Source organism: Spea bombifrons, chromosome 5, assembly GCF_027358695.1.
Source record: "Spea bombifrons isolate aSpeBom1 chromosome 5, aSpeBom1.2.pri, whole genome shotgun sequence".
In the NCBI taxonomy this organism is placed as follows: domain Eukaryota; kingdom Metazoa; phylum Chordata; class Amphibia; order Anura; family Pelobatidae; genus Spea; species Spea bombifrons.
In genome coordinates this window covers 78,624,516-78,642,816 of record NC_071091.1, presented here as the reverse complement: position 1 = coordinate 78,642,816, position 18,301 = coordinate 78,624,516, and the positions used below count along the sequence as shown (strand labels likewise).

The window sequence follows — 18,301 nt, the reverse complement described above, 5'->3', positions numbered from 1 at the left end:
CACTACACATTGGTCAAGACCACTTAGCTTATTCTATAAGATGTACACAATATTAAAATCATTTCAGATTTATCTATGAAACATAGAAACACAAAATGTCATGGCAGATAAGAACCATTCGGCCTGTCTAGCCTGTGCTTTTCTCCTCATGTAAAGACTCAGATCTTAATAAATCCTTGGTTGCATCTTGAATTCAGAATAGCTTTATTCTTGTAGGAGGGTTTGGCTCAATTTAATTGCACAATACAGAATTACTGAATATGCAATTTAGCAAATACATTTTTTTAGTAATGTGACAAGTTGGTAATCAGACTGTACAATATGTAACCAATATACTTAAAGCTAAAGATGAATTGGCATTATATATACTCATATAACCTGCTTTATGTTAATAAAAGCCCCATGTTGCCTAAATGTGATATCAAAAAACGTAATATCTCACTGTCAGATTTTTTTGTAAATACATCCAAAATTTATATTCCATTAAATAATGTTCTATATACAGTAACTCACAAAAGTGAGTACACCCCTCACATTTTTGTAAATATTTTATTATATCTTTTCATGTGACAACACTGAAGAAATGACACTCTGCTACAATGTAAAGTAGTGAGTGTACAGCCTGTATAACAGTGTAAATTAGCTGCCCCCTCAAAATAACTCAACATACAGCCATTGATGTCTAAACCTTGGCAACAAAAGTGAGTATACCCCTAAGTTGAAATGTCCATATTGGACCCAATTAGCCATTTCCCCTCCCCAGTGTCATGTGACTCAGTGTTACAAGGTCTCAGGTGTGAATGGGGAGCAGGTGTGTTAAACATTAACGACTGTGTATTGAGTTATTTTGAGGGGACAGTAAATTTACACTGTTATATAGACTGTACACTACTTTACATTGTAGCAGAGTGTCATTTCTTCAGTTTTGTCACATGAAAATATATAAAATATTTACAAAAATGTGAGACATTGTATTATATTCAATATTGCGCTGTAGTTCTAATTTGTTTTCTTTGTGTTTGCTTTGTTATATATCTCAAATGGCTACATGCACATTTAATGTTACAGTTCTTCAGTTCTAAACAAACATAATTTAAAAAACATTTATAATTTAAAAAAACATTTATAAACATGATTTAATGATTTAATCACATTACCATAAATATTCAGAAGTTTAAATAAATAAGGATTCAAAGATTGTGCCCTCTTGAATAAAGTTTATTGATGTGATATTTGAAGTCTTCTCCCAGAGCCTTGGTTAAAGTTAAACCACATCTTGAAAATAGTCTAATGTATATTTAAATTGCAAGAGCAAGTCATTTGTTTTGCTGTTTTGCTCAGTGCTGCAATTAGCGGTCGTTCATCTTATTCTAAAACCTCTTTGTGCTTAATTCTGCATACCAATAAAGAACATGATTCTAAAATGGCTGGTTTTTTTTCCTTTCTACAAAGAACAGACTTTTAGAGAAGAAAAAAAAAACTGTAGTTAATAAAAATGAATTCAGGGAATAAACAAACAGTGAAGTCTGGAGGTTTTATGGGGACATTTCACAAAAGGGCAAATAGTTGGTAACGGACTAAATAAGAACTTTAAATAATACATAAACAAAATAATAACATACAGAAGAGAACTTTGAAATGATAGCTAAAGAACACTTTGGAGATATTGGATAAATATTCATGCCCTTTATAAAAAAAAACAAAATCCTGGCACAGTAAAAAATCATGTTATTAAAATTATTCTCGCTCTATTAAGCATGCATGTAGTAATTGTGCATTTTTTGCTTTCATATTCAGTAAAACTGAAGCACTAATTTTGGTTTTATTCAAACCAAATCTAAAGGGGCATTTTAAGGGCTCTTGAGTTTTTCGGGACATTGTGTTTGGTATTAAACAAACTAAAGGTTCTGTTGTTCTAGGCAAATATGAGATTGAACGTGTAATCCTTGAAATTTTGTGCATTTCCGTTAATCTTAAAACATATATCATTGGTTATTACTTTTCATAATCTTCTAATCAAAGCATTTTGTACATTTCTACCATGGAGAGGTACGGTTGGGCATTATTATCTTGCCATTTGTACCTGTACTCTGCATATAATTAAATACATACATAATTCAACAAAATAAGTTAATTACATTCTAGTGAAAGTGATACAGGTTCAAAAACATATTTCCAAGACCATTGTTATAGTGGCACCTTAAAGGAATACCCCCAGGTGATGACCCATGAAAGAAGAATGCATTTTAAAGTTTCAGGGGTGAGCCTAGAGTTGATGGCATAACAGGTCTATTGTCTCATGGATAAATTATTGTTGTTAAAGACTTTGGATTTATAAAATATCATTATGAACGTTATAGTTTGTTATGTGTAGTACACAAGTGTGCATTGTAGCAACTCAACTACGTGCAGATCTTAACTCTGTGATTAAGCTATACACCTAATATAGAGAACAGATAGGGCTATTACGCTATGAAGGAATTGTTTCATTAGTTGCTGTAGAGTGTGCAATTCTCAGGGGAAATCTTGACTACTTGCGAATCCACATGGTTCATAGATTTATAGAGATCTGGTTTTAACAATAATAATAAAAAATGCTAAATGTTTTTTTATGTGGCAGTAACTAATGTTTTAAACCTATTAGAACCAGTCACATAATTAAGTCTATTGATTTCAATTATGTTCCTGCAGATATATCATGATTGACAAGGAATGATTGTCCTGGTAACAGAAGTTTAACTACTGTACATAACATGGGAGAAAGTTTTTGATTTAGCAAAAATAGCAGGTAGCTTGATAATACAACTCTGTAGGTTTCAGAAAATGTCAATAAAACTTAAGCACATTTATTTTAATGTACTGTATAACAGTCCTAATGAACAATTATATTTAAAACCAGGAATTCCATTAAAATATAAACATTTTAGACAAATTACCAGCTGGTTAAATGCTGCAATAAAACACCTGGGGTACGTTTGTAATTTGATGGTATATGCTGTGACTTAAAACAAGACTTTAATTAAATACATTCAGTTTGATGGCAACATTAAAATATGAAAATTAAAAATATATCCACTTTTTTTTCTACAAGGGTTAAAGTATTTCAGACTAGAGAAGAAACTAGCATCCGGAAAAATTTAGATGACAGACGCAAGATTTAATATACAACGTTAAGTCTCTCTTCTCACGTTATAGATCATACTTTTTCTTTCAAAATGGTAAGTGATATGACAAATTATCATTTAATACTTTGGGGAAATATATGTGGTTTGCAATATTATTTAGCTGTCCATAAGGACGAGCGTTGACGGCACAGATCAATTTTGCCAGACTTTCTCATATTGCCTAGACAATTAACCTCTATGCTGCCAGGGGCCTTTACAGCAATGAGTTAGTTATTTGGTACAAGTTACAATTGCTTTCAATAAAGCTGCAGTGAAATGAGAATATCAAAATAAATTATAAATTGTTTAATTTTACAGTGCTTTTGCAGAGTTTAAAAGAGAGACGTATCGTTATGTCTTTGGACACAACCACTTTCATTAGCCCTCTAAATGCTCAGGTTATACCAACAGAAAAGGCAATGTTAACGTACATCAAGCATCCCCGTAAGCTAATAGATCTTGGTCACTTTTGTGAAATAATCCATGTGCTGGAATTTCAGAACCTCATTCCCCCAGCTAGTCCATCCAGGCTGCAGGTTACGGGCGAACAGCTCTAGGCAGTAGGCATCTGGTGTGACATATTCTTTCAAAATCTCTGTGCAAAACATAAGAAACACAAAGAAGAAGACAGTGATGAAGAAGAACAAAAATCAATCTTCTTTCAGCTATTGGGAGATGAAAACCGGAGTATTTCATTAAAAAGAAGACAGCAAATTAATTTCAAGGATTTCATCAACAGCCTCTGCTATTTATAGTCAGGAAATCATTTGAAATAAGCGCCCTTGAGATTGTGAACAATACAGTCAGAGCCTTCAATAGGTCTGATTTATCGGTTTTCATTTAGAGACAAGGAATGAGGATTTTACCGCCTACACAGGTGACTTTTCAATTTTTCAATAGAGTCATCATAGTACTCCCGAGCAAGCAGTGACAATGTTTTAAATGTTTCTTGAATGATGGGAACAAAACACTGCTGCAAAGGACAGAACAATTAGTACAGAGTGATGAGGTTAAAAACGGAGGACAACAATTGTAACAACTTGTATTACCTTGTATTGCGATAAGAGCCAGTTCCAGTTTAAGAGCTATATTGTGTACAGAAAAGCAAGCTTTCGGAGACTCAAAGACACAAGCTGCAGTTTCATCTATTCAGCTGGGTAGCTTGCATAACGGCTGTTGAACTAAAGGTACTCTCTTTCTCCATTCAAACATCTATATTATATTATCTGGAGCCTCATCTCACCAATGGTCAAAAAGAATACTTGTCTTATTTTCAACAAAAGTGTGTTGTCCTTAATCTATAGTATTAAGTTATTTTTTTTCTTATTGAAATAACTTGTCCTTTAGTAAATTCCAAAACTACTTATCAGGCATGCTTTTTTCTCTCCCCAGAACATACAAACAAACTAGCAGTATAATTTGATATGTTACCATAAATAAATAGATGCAATCTATTAAAGAATCGCTATTAGGTCCTAAACAAACCATGTGCCATAAAAAGTAGGAAGATTCCCTTTGGTTTCCATGGTGACTGCTCAAAATCAGAACTTTGCACACAATCAATTCAAAAGTGTTTTGTCCTACGTTCCAAAGAAAAACAGAACATATGGAAACTTCTCATCATTTAAAAAAGGAAGCAAGTTATTAAAGAAAAACGGTATGATATGCATTCCTTGTCTTTTAAGGACAATTCACTTTTCTGCAACTTCATTCTATCCAAAATATATTAAGTTGCCCTGATTTGGAAATCACCCTATATGACTGGGAGTTTCATCTATTTTGGCCAATACAGGCCAAATATAACTCATAAGACTATACATTACTGAAAAGATGACAACCCAGGGTATTTCACCAGGATCATTTTGACACTTTTCAGTAATTTTTTCAGAAATCTATTCCAAAGTTTTGGATAACTTTTCAGTGTTTTCCACACATACTTTGCCGTGTTGCTTTTTATTTCTTGCCCAAAAAATAATTGACTGCAGAAAAAAATATTTTACGTTCAGCAGTATCCCTCAAGTTAATCTGCCCCCAACTCAAATTCAATTTTTGTCTTAAAAAATTCAGCATATATTTTTGTGTTTTTTTTTTTTTATGTAACTGGGAGCATTGCATTTTATCATTTTCTTCAATTTCATATTTAAATATAATATTAAAATAGGAGTACGAATCATAATTAACGTTTCATTCCATACTATGGACTGAAAGTGTAGACTACACGTGTAATAAACAATTTTTTTCTTCACATTAAGAGCTCCAGTTTTTATATTCTATCGTATTGCTGCTGTAAGCACCTTGGTTTTAGTTGTTTGGAGGGTCGGCGCTCTGGGGCATTTTGTCAATATATATATATATATGCAAACGAAGCAGACTAAAAGACATACCCTGGTTAGTGCCCTTCTCAATCAGAATTTGTCCAGCAGTGCCAATAGCTCAGAATTGCCAGAAAACAGCGGGACTCTGGTACATCCATCTACTGTCCAGAGAAATCCAACGAAATACCAAAAAGCCGTGGAAATAAGGCCTAGCGACTCAACTATTCACAAAAATACAGGAACTATTCAAATTTCTGGCTCTAACAGAAGGCAGTTTTGCTTGCCAAAGGGCTGAACAGAGTGAATTAATGTACAGGCATCTGATTAGAAGGCATCTCATTGACCCCAAATTCATTCTGCAGCAATATGACTCCAAACATACAGCCAAAGTCATTGAGAACTATCTTCAGCGTAAATAAGAACAAGGAGTCCTGGAAGTGATAATATGGCTCCAGTAGACCCCCCCCATTTCAACATTAAGAGAAAGAAGCAACTGAGGCTTCCTAAATTCACAGAACTGTGGTTAATGCTCCAAAATGTTTGTAGCAACCAAGCGGTTGTGTTTCTTAAAAAACTGTGTGCACGTGTAGCTAGGAAAATTGATACTGTTTTGAAGACAAAGAGTGGTCACACCAAATATTGATTTGATTTAGATTTTTCTTCCATTCACTCACTTTGCATTTTGTTTAATGATAAAAAGAAACCATTAGCATGTTTATTTTTGAAAGCATTCTTACTTTACAGCATTTTTTCACACCTGCCTAAAACCTCGCACAGTACGGTGAAAACATATTTCCTAATTTCTTCTATTTTTGCGTATTTGTCACATTCAAATGTTTAAGATCATCCCACTTATTTTAAGACAAAGACAAAATGCCGTTTGTTTCATTCTGTTTGTTTTGTCAATAAAAAAGATTGTATAAGCATTCCCAGACTCATTGGGGATGGGATGTCATGTTGGTTCCATACCTTGGGCTAAAGTTCTCCTGGCTGCCTGCACGATACTGGATACAATAATGTTTTCAGCTTGGGGCATAGAGAACAGGGTCAGAAGGCAATGGGGTTTCTGGAGAACTTATTTAATGAATGTTTTAAATCATTTCCAGAATATTTAGATTCCCTGGGAGCCACAGGCCTTTCAACAGTCAGGAGTGGCAGTGGCCTGCATGTGGTGAGTTTCATAAGAGTGACGTATCACCACATCATTGTTCTGTAAGCTTGTTGCATGTCTTGTAGGAGGATCACTGGGAGCGCCTCTAATGAGATGGCTTCAAATGGCCGTTTCAGCAGGATTGATTACCAAGGTCTTCTATGTCTAGCTCGGAGAGACCTGATCATGTAGATAGAGGGTACCGTCTGGCTAATTGATTCTACTCGGAAATCAGGTTGGTTATCCATTCTGTGTGGGTTCTTTCCTCAGCAGTTGCATAACTTGTTTAATAATGGCAATATTGGATCAGAGTTCATCTTTAAAGGTTTGAAGCCTTATGTACATGTCCTCTAGGTCCTGTTTCGTGGATGTTCAAGGATTGGGAGAGGAGCCATGTCTGAGGCCTCTCAGTCTGTATTATTGTCATCAATAAATTTGATACTACAGCACTCCTTGTGCTGTGGTATACACATGTGTGTGTGTATTATATATATATATACACACATATATATATATATACACATATATTCACCAATCAGCCATAACATTATGACCACCGGCTTAATATTGTGTAGGTCCCCCTTTTGCTGCCAGACCAGCCCAAACCCATCGAGGTATGGACTCCACTAGACTTCTGAAGGAGTGCTGTGGTATCCTGCACCAAGACGTTAGCAGCAGATCCTTTAAGTCCTTTAATTTGCAAGGGGGTGCTTCCATGGATGCATCCTGGTGCCATGTGTTCTCTAGCTAAGCGACGCACACGGCGATTCACATGATGGGGAAAAAAAAACAGCTTTTCCTTCCTTGGGCCACTGACCACTGCAGACTGGGAACACCCCACAAGAGCTGCAGTTTTGGAGAGTCTCTGACCCAGTCATCTAACCATCACAATTTGGCCTTTGTCAAAGTTGCTTAGACATTTTCCATGATTCTAATACATCAACTTTGAGGATGAAATGTTCACTTGCTGCCTAATATATCCCCACCCAGTGACAGGTGGTCATAATATAATGGCTAATCAGAATATATATTCACAAAAACTCAATCACGTAAGCACTCGTTTTCAGAATCAGAGTGTGATTTGTGCAAAAAAAAAAAAAATTGTTTTATTTTTATTTTTTTACTTTTTGTTATGCCTGTGGTGATACAATACAATGGCTCGTTAATCACCCAGCCGGACATTCTGTAAGCACAATATGTAAGTTATATGTAAGCACAAACCCTATAGCACTGCCATAAAGAATTTACTCAGAGTGCTGACTGCGCAGGGAAAGTCACCCAAAATATCACAATAGCAGCCTCATTGTTTGCACAAAAAGGATGTTCATTGGAACAAAAAGAAAATAAAATTAGATTTTTATCCACTGCTAACCTATATTACCGTACACACAGCACAATATTTTAAGGTCACGTTAAATACCCTTTAAGGAAACAGAAATATACAAAGCAAAAGAAAATCAACGACAATATCTATTATTTGTGTTATTGTTCCTTTAAGAAAAAAAACAGTTGACTATCCATGAAGGTTAATCGATGCCGTTAAATAGGGTGTGTAAAAATAAGGTTTTAATTATCATTTCTTTTTAAGTCACTGAGCATCCAATCAACCTTCCTAGGTTCGAACATCCAGGTTGAACTTTAAAGCATTGAGTTTCCGAAAGAGAATCACTTCATGAAGTTGGATGTTGCTTGAAAGGATTTGTCACTATGGTAACAAAAAAACAAAAAAACAGTGCGTAGAAAAAATTCTAAAGTGTATTACATCAGAAGTAACATGGCCTTGTTTCTTATAGAAAAGAACTTTAAAACACAAAGTGAATACAAATGCGAATAATAGCTAGAACATATACTATACATGCTAAAAATTCTGCAGTCTGTGAACCTTGTTGACACATCATACATTTTATAGAATTAAAGGTCTACTGACAAAAGCTGTACAAAGTTTCATTATGGGTACACCGAGTAACTACATTTCCTAGCATTTACAGGTTTAACACTTTCATTGCTGACACTATAGGTTGTCCTATTCACAATAGGCATAGACAGTATCCACGATTCCATTTTTTTATATATATAGCGACAGCAGATTCCGTAGCACTGTTACAATCAGTGGGATAATTTACGTAAGTCACACAGAATAACAAACTGGTACAAAAGGAGAAAGAAATAGCCCAGCTCTTGTGAGCTAGTTAAATAGTAAGATATTTATCTTTTTTTTGCCAAGGAGAGTATAGACTTCTAGGTTTTTTTTTTTATTTTATTTATTTTTTACTACTACATGTCATGTTTTAAAAAAATAGTAAGTAAGCCAATCATACAAATCATATTAACACATTGTTTCTAACAGTGTATAGGACTACATTAAAGCTACTTAAACCCAGATAATGGCAATAATAAATCAATAAATCTTATACCATCTAAATTACATACACATGCAGCTTACAAAAGACACTGATCGATTAGCAAAATGTCATAGGTGATGTTTTTATAAGCATTTTCTAACAAAAAGATGATCACATTGACACAGAAAAAGTCATATTATATTTTAACTTAACCTCCTGACAATTAAGGAGAGCAAGATCTGAGGATCTTTCAACAAAAAACCTTTATATCATCTAATAGGAATATAGTATTCAGCAAAAAGACACAAATAATTGGTATAGTGGTTTTTTCCTTAAACATATATACATATGTAGCATATAATCTTTACTCACATATTAATGATGCATGACATCTAATGGAAGGGGTGACTAGCAGGAAGTCACATGAGACTATCTGACAAGCAGTCAAGTGCTAGGTCCATGCGCTTGATCATAAATAGTGCATTCATAATTCCTGTAAAAACTCAATAAACACACTAAGTGACGATCCATTATATGAATCATCCAATACTGCTAATATATTCAGAAACCATCACTAGCTACAGCAATGATTAGGTGAAACAGTTACTGAGGCTGGATTTTAGTAAGAAGAGAAAGGCACCCTACATTTTCTGTGCTGTTCTTGACTAGTAAACACCACAACAGTCAAAATGCTTTAAGGATGCACTATTCATAAAAAAACTTTTCAGTAATTCCCTGGACAAAATAACGTTTTGTTCGGCGTTGCTATCCTGTATTAATAAAAAAAAGGCTAGTAATCCTTGACTAGATACCTTTCTTTTTGCTCTTGTCGTTGTGCTGCTGTAAAGAATGAAAAAGCCTTTGTGTAATTTTATTTCAACCGAACATCTGCAATTTTACTTGAAAATGACAAAAGGGCGATTCAGCTGTATACTATATGATCTGGGAACCGAAAGGGTTTAACGAAGAAGATGCAAAAAGCAGTCCCTAGGGCTTCAAAAAAGAAGTAATTCTCACAAAAGTAAAAATATTCTTTGCTCTTCTGTTAATAAAAGCTAAAGATATTATTCTTCAAAAATCTAAAGGCTTCCTTTCAGAGAATGATGAAAAAACATCACCAGAAAAAAAATAACCTGTCAGATAAGGTAGATGATCTTTAGAAGTAAAACTCATTTCTTATTTCTAAATTCAGCTGAATATCAAGTCTTAACTTTTGTAACATGGACTACACAATAGAAGACTTGCCTAATCTAACTTTGAAACCGAATTGTTAAACCATTGGTAAACATTCATGAAACAAATTTTAATTTATGATCTGAAACACATTTATATATATGTGTTCACCATTCATTATGAATATTAAACTAAGGTGATTCAGATCACTCCCCTGCCAACTCTCCCTTTATCATTGAGTAGATAAAGCTTCATAAAAGCATGAACGTAGCGTAAGAAACTATTCTCGGTGCTGTTGAATGCACAAACTCTTCGCAAAAATGATTTTTATTCATTTAAAATGGTGTATTAATATTTTTTGCCAGAAACACTTGTGTCACGTGACACAAAAGCAGGCGCTAATGGCTTGTTGCCATATATATTTAAGATTAAGGCATAAAAACCAGAGATTAATATTTTGTGTATGTGGAACAGCTCCTTTAAATATCACTGTACCATTTTATGCATTTAAAACAATGGATACTTTAATAAAACAGAAGATCTCCTAATGTTTCTTTGAATAGCATATTCGGGGGCTCAGTCCATTTCTCATCTTAGTGCCTTAAAAGAAAGCAGTCTAATTTATAAAAAATGATACGTTCTGTGACTGAAATTAAAGATAAATTCACTAAAGTTAGTTGTTTTTTTTTAAATGGTAATGGGTCTGGATAGTACCTATAGGGTCCCCGAAGAAAATGAATATACATTCTTATCTTAAAGAAAACAAACATACACATTCATCCAAAAGTCTTTTTGTTCCTCTCTCACACTGGGCTCAGTCGTAAGTATCCTGTTAGAGTTAAACCCAAAGCCAAGCTTGCAGAAGATCTATTGATTTATTTCAGTGATAGAAGCCAACATTTTTCCGAGCAAAACGTGCTTTAATTTCTTTCAACATAAATGCGCATTATACGTGGTAACACGAAATTTAAATTTACAAGAGTTTATTGCCATTTATTTTATTTTAGACACATAAAAGAAAAAGCTCTAACTATTAAAAACAAAAAAAATCTTAATGGCATTGTAAAAAAAAATTGCACTATTCATTTGTTTTTTAAGCTACTGCTTAAACTGCCTACAACATATTTTTTAGACTTTCGGAGCTAAGGTTGCAGAGTTAGTGCAGTACCATTGTGGTACAATGTGTTTCTTAATAGTACAGACCTTTGTGACATGTCACACTGTTTCTAATGGGATTGTCAAAGCAAACACATACTGTTTCGGAAATGCCATTCGGCATTTCATACAACTCATCTCCACGCGTTCAGCCGAGAAAAGAAATATGCTTCTCTATTGTAAAATATCTAAAAAAAATGTTTAATATGTGTGCTTCAGGAGACTGCAGTTCCAAGAAGCTAGTATATGGGAGGTATCAACTAATATCATTACAAAGCAATAAAAAAGGCAAAACAAATAAAGAAAAAATAAAAATTCTGAATTACCTGGGCCCTCAGTGGTTACACTTGCCAGTGCCTAATAATATTTATGACTGTAATCTATTGCTATGAATGTATCATCTCCATCACCGCCTTTATGGTTCCTTATGTATATGTACATTATATCAACAAAAGTACGTGGAAACCCCCCCTAATTATTGAGTTTAGGCATCTCAGCCACACCAATTGCTAACAGGTGTATAAAATCAAGCACATAGGCAAACATTGGCTGTAGAATGAGTCGTACTGAAGAGCCCAGTGACTTTTAATGTAGCACTGTCCTAGGTGCCACCTTTGCCACAAGCAAGTTGATGAAATGTCTGTCCTGTTAGATCTGCCAGGTCCACTGTAAGTGCTTTTATTGTGAAGAGGAAGCGTCTAGGAGTAACAGCAGCCCAGCCAAGAAGCGGTAGACCACACACTCGCAGGGTGGGGCTGCTGAGTGCTTGACCCTCCACTTTGGTGCTTTTATGCTCTACTGTGATGAAGTTCATATTCCAATTAACATAAATCCTTCCCTTGTTTTACTGCAGCTAACACAAAGCACAATCGTTTCTGGGAAGACAAAACCACAAATACATGTTCTTTGATGGCAATACACATAAAAAGGAAAAGACAAAAATTGTGTTGCATCGACACCAAGATTACAAGATCTTGCAATCTACCAGCTCAGCATAGCATAACAAAACCCACTTTAAATTGTTCTAAAGGAATAAAATACAAAAGAACCATCCTGTAGCATATTAAAATTACTCAAAGAATTGTACACTCAATCTACATTACAAAAGGAGGCCTATCCGCACAGAGTCCCAGTTTTCTACATTAACAGCAGCCACAACTTTCAGGTTCTTGCTCTCATGGAGATCCTGTACCGGTGTTTCATTCTGCCCCTGACCAAGGTACCACCTGCTGATATCAGTCTTCCTCCCTTCTTGTCAACTTTGCTTTCTGTCTAAGCCGAGCAGCTGACACACCTTCCTAATTCAGTTCCGGTATTCAGGGTCTGGCTGGATGTGTCCAATATGGGTCAGCAACAGAGCCTCATGATGGATGTATTGGGGGGGGTGAAGCTTTTCAGTAGCCCTTTTAATCTGTATACAGACATTTTCAGTTTCTCCTGTACTGGCTGCTTCTAAAACTATTTGGCTTCCAGGGTAATTTAAAGCTAGATGCTCAATATATCGTAAATATACGATTTGAAAATATACATATATATGTATATATATATATGTATATATACATATATATATATATATATATATATACACACATATATATATATATACACACACACACATTTATTCTGTGGGTACAACCAAGTTCACTACCGTTGCATGGAAGTAAAGAATTTAACTAATTCTGTAACTGTTACCTGAATCAAAACCGCAAGAACATTTCACTTGACATATCTACATAACAAATTTAAGTAAAATACAATGACATAGTAAAGCAGCTAGCTTTAAACGCAGAATATGGTTTAAAAGAAACCTTTATGGGTTTTTTTTTGTTTTTTTTTAAACATGAAATGCACTGCGTGAACCAGAGTGTCTGTTGATGGCTTACTTTAATATGCAACATGTTCCTCACGTAAGCCAGAGAAATAAATTGATATAATCACTCATTAAATGATTATGCAAGTATATCCTCGCACCGCCACCCAAACAAGAGCAAAACAGAAAAGAAAGCAAAACGATCAACAGCAGCAATAATAAAAATAAAAAAGCGGGCTTTTTTGTCTCTGATGCTACATAAAGACAACATAAAGAACGCGTGTGAGCAATCAAGTTCCCTTGTTCTCACATGATGTTCACATATAGTTTATTGGTGTGGTTTAGCTGCGCCCTGCTGGTCAATTTAGAATGAACATTCCGTTAAGCATGCAACTTTATTAAATTAGAAAGCCTGCAATATTTCTGGTTGCAAAATGTTGTTTCATGGAGACTTTTAGCTAATGTTATTAGCCATTAGCAACATCAAAGTAACAGGAACAAAAAGAAAACAAGAATAATGAAACTCACTATATCTATGCAGAAATAACTAGAATGTAATATTTCTATACAATTCTTTGGCGGGGATACCGTGTGCCTGTATCCATGGGTGATTTCAGTAATAAGCAAACCGGAGAGTATACCATATACTAGTGCCAGGTGATCAGTGGGTCTGCCAAGCTTTTTAATTAATTTCTCAGTTGAGTATAAGCAGGGTTTTTTTCAAAATTGCCAAGGTTGTTTTGTTTCTTGCACATCTCATCAGGAGTGCATCTCATAAACCGATATTGTGAAAGTATTGACCAGAAATATACTAAAAGGTTTTTAAGTCATGACGATAGGTTCAATTACAAAAAGGCAATTTTTTTGCAAAATAACACTACATGAGACAAAATAACTAGCTACAAACAGGGTAATATTGACACATTACACTAAAAACGTTAGTGCCCAAATCAAGCCATCTTAACGATCAACAAATTTAACAGCTCATCCAGACCCCATAAACTCTTCTCCATCCAAGCAGTTCTCTCCTATTGTTTCACTTCCCCCTCAACCACATACTAGATTTGAAGCTCACAAGAGCAGGGCCCGGTTCTCTTTTTCACCAGTTTGTTATTGTGTGTGACTTTAAATTATCCCACTGATTGTAACAGTGCTATGGAACCTGAGGGCGCCGTATAAATAAATGTAATGTAAAAATGTTAAAGTTGTGGTATCTGATGAATGGCTTTCCTGTGATGGTTAAACTAGAGAGCTTGATAGGAGAAAAAGTATAAACCTAACATGTATTAGTTCTTTGAAGTGTAAAAATAAATATAAAATATGTTCAGACTGCGTATCTACAGCAGAGATGTCTAAATTTCTTAATGTAAACACAGTAATATGTAAAACAGTTGTTATAAGAAGCTCTGGATTGCACCGTATATCACGGTCACCTCTCATACCCAAGATCAAGAACTTGGAGAAGGTTACCCTAAATACACTTCATACATGTGTCTTGATAGGTACACAACACTGAACTGTAAACTTTTAGGAAGAATTACATTGATAGAGCAGTCTCAAGTGTAACAAAGATATTTAAAATCACAAACAACAAACTGGTACAAAAGGAAAAGAGTAGCCTGCTGTTGGAAACTTACAATCTAGTTTGTTGATCCGTGAATCAGTAGGAGAGGACTGCTTGAACAGGGATGAGTAAGGATGATCTGGTCTTTCAGATGTTTTGATTAGTGTAAGGGTCACTGGAGGATCACCCATGCCGTCCTTTGTTGAGTAGTGGAGGTGGCCTGGCCCTTTACTTACTGTCAGGAGGAGTGTGTATGACCTGTCCTTTTCCGTTTGCTCAGTTGTAGGGCTAGCTTGCTCCAGAGAGAGTGCTTTTTTACCAGACTTTCCTGATTTGACCTTTCACCTGATACACTGTACTGAACCTAGCTGCCAGCCCTAGACATTTGCCTGTTTTTGACCACGTATTTTGGATTCCCATTTGGCAACGCAAACCTGCCCCCTCTCCCCCATCTGGCTCTTCCGCCTAACCCTAAAACAAGAAGAAAGGTTGGACGCCTATCGAAAAATTGTATTAGCAATACAAAGTTGCTAATAGGTGGTATTTAGTTCCATCCAAGATAAAGTTAATGTATCCATCTAGCTCCTCTACTTGTTGGAGATGCGATAAGGATGAGGGAACCTATCTCCATATCTGGTGGAAATGCAAAGAGATTAGCACTATATGGAATAAGATCTTTGATTTATTAGAGTCCCTAATAAAAAGACTGTGCCATGGCCGTCTTATATATGTTATAGGGGGGCCTTATAGAGATGTCAAGCATTTATAGCAGAGATGATAGATACAGCCGTGATCTCTCCTCAAGAATTGTAAGATAAAATAAGTAGACCACATCTGTCGATATGAGAGCTCAGGCTCAAGAAAGACATAACCCTACATCTGCATTTATATGACTGACTATATGTAACCCTCCTATATGTCTAAATATGTACGTTTTATATCTTTGTACTTTAATAAAAAAATAAAAAAATAAAAAGGTGGGTTTTTTTGAGAGCTTTTAAAAATGTGTGTCTGACAGTCGAGGTAGGCAATTCCAGAGCACATGCGAAATCCTCAATATGAGATTGAGAAGAAATAATGACGGTAGAAGAGAGATACAAGCCATGAGAGGAACAAAGAGGGCTGTTAGGGGTGTGTATGCTTGTTAAGGGCTCTGTAGGTCTGGGTCAGAAGTGTGAATTTAATTCTGGAGGGCATGAGGAGCTTTAGATAATGGGGCTGATGCAATTCCAGAAAGACAGTAATACAAGTTAGAAGAGAGGGTGAAAGCGCAGGAGAGATTTGCATTAGAGGCAAAAGGAAGAGGTGTTTATGGAGAAGAAAAGAGTCCCAAGAACTGAGCCTTGTGGAATACCAACAGATAGCAATAGGGGAAGAAGCAAGTTCCAATGAAGGAGACACTAAAAGGCACAGTTAGAGAGGTAGGATTTGAGCCAGAAAAGAGCTGTGTAACACATGCCATGAGCATGAAAAAATAGGTTAATTAATTATAACAGGGGCAGCCAACCTGCGGCCCTCCAGCTGCTGCAGGACTACATCTCGCACAATGCTCTTTCAGCTATGGGGCTGGCTGAGGAGGATGGGAGATGTAGTCCTGCAGCAGCTGGAGGGCCGCAGGTTGGAGGCCCCTGAATTATAAGTTAATCATTCCATCAGTTTGGATATCAATGGGAGAAGGGAAGAGTTTGATAGGGGAGGTGGGAATAAGAGAACTTTTCTTTAGGATGGGAGAAATAATGACATGTTTAAATGAGGATGGGAATGCACCAGAGGAGAGAGAGATTAAACATATTGGTTAGGGATGGGGTAAGGACACCAGAAAGGGATGGTAGGAGATGTGAGGATACAGGTTCTAGAGAGCAAGTGGTGAGGTGGGAGGATGAGAGAACCTCAGAAACTTCAGTAGGCTTGATTGGACTGAAGCAGTTGAGGGTGCCATATGAGTAACACCATGGGGAATGATGTAAGTTCCTGGGTAGAGAAATAGAAAGGTGAGGGAGGTTCATAGAGGTAACATAGAGGAAGATGTTAAATATGGAAACCAGATGTCTAGGGATTATGGGAAAGGGAGGTTTTGTATCCATTGAATCAAACAAAGAAATGTTTCCCCCTGTGCCACAATATTTCCTAGCTGAATTGACTGTAGTTCAACAACTGGTGGAGAATTTAAGGTTGACTGTATTTTCAATAATAGAAGTCACAAGATTTAGGGCGAAAGACACAAACAAGACAAACATATGTTCAGAGGCATAAGAGTGAATAGTGACAGTGCAGTCATATATTTAAGTGTTATATCAATGCTGAAAAACAGCAACATTTTACTTTCCTTATGACATACCCAAGAGCAATGCCTGATCTGTACAAAAGCTGTGTCTGGAACAATTGCTTTTTGAAAGATTAAAATAGAAGGTCTAGCTTCTATAATGGATCTTGTATGTTTTGACATTTCACCTCAATATTTCAAAACTACATCTCCAGTCTGGGAATAAAAACTGTATCTGTTAAAAAGCAAAGCACTAAGTGTACCTGCTCCATGTCGTGGAAACAAAATATATAGTATTAAAACCAACACAGCCTATTTTTAAATTAAATGAATACTGTCGTCCATTCTGCACATTGTACTGCAACCATTATTTTGTTAATGAAGTTAGAGATTCTTCTTTGTTGTCGAAAGTATCCCTTACCTGCATCTACTGAAAATGGGGAGCATACCACAGTATGCCTCTAGCACATGCTCAATAGAACTAACTTTCCACTCAAATGTTAAAATCAATGGGGGTAACAGCAAATCACATGTATGCTGTTTGATATCTGATGTTTTGCTAGTGTGCATGAGATTGCCTACTACTTCCGTTATTTTAGTTATGACATTAGACGGAACAATGAACACTCCAATTTGCATGCAGTAAAATGCATGGCAGTTGATGGAAAAAGGTCTCCAACATGTATTGACAATAAAAATATACATTTTCTGTACTAGTTGCATCTTGGAAGTTATGGCATCTTACTTAGCCTTTGGATCTATTCAATTCCAATCTGTTATAATCTTCCTTAACTTTGACCACTAGTAATACTACCTTTGCACTTTTCTTAGCTGTTTCAAATGTTGTTCTACAACAAAATAAGCAACTTTATAAGACAGGAGAAATAGAAAAGCTAAGAAAAGCTTAAGACACCCCTCCTTATATTATACACATCATACTGTATATAAAAATATATAGTGTTTATTTTAAGCTGTAAACATAGTTTACATGAGTTTACTAAGAATAAACTAAAATCATATTGAATTCTCTCTCACTTTCGGTCATCTTACCTCTTCTTCTGTATCTTCACCATATTCCTTCCAGTATCTGTTGTCCTCATTTGTCTAAAAATAATGCTCCACATGACAAAACCCTCCTTTTAACCACAATTTAAGATCTCAAAACCCTCCTGTGGATTGTGGATACAAACAGTGAGGTTGTATGTCACATTTTCGTGGCCACAATAAAAATATAAATGTTTTACTAGGTCCTTACTACTTTCTATTGCATTGTTTGAGCACTGTCCTGTATGTTTGAATACATGGATTGTTTTGAATTAGAAAAAAATATCTTGCAAGATACCAATGCTTTTAAAACAGGCATGC

General features: G+C 35.6%; 1 protein-coding gene across 1 annotated transcript in view; it reads right to left on the bottom strand.

Moving 5' to 3' along the window:
• Nucleotides 1–3,613: 3,613 nt before the first annotated feature.
• METTL4 (methyltransferase 4, N6-adenosine) overlaps nucleotides 3,614–18,301 on the bottom strand; it is a 46,931-nt gene continuing 32,243 nt past the window's right edge. Inside the window, exon 8 of the mRNA XM_053467881.1 lies at nucleotides 3,614–3,759. Within this exon, the coding sequence (XP_053323856.1) occupies nucleotides 3,614–3,759 (146 nt within the window). The remainder of the gene's footprint in view (nucleotides 3,760–18,301) is intronic.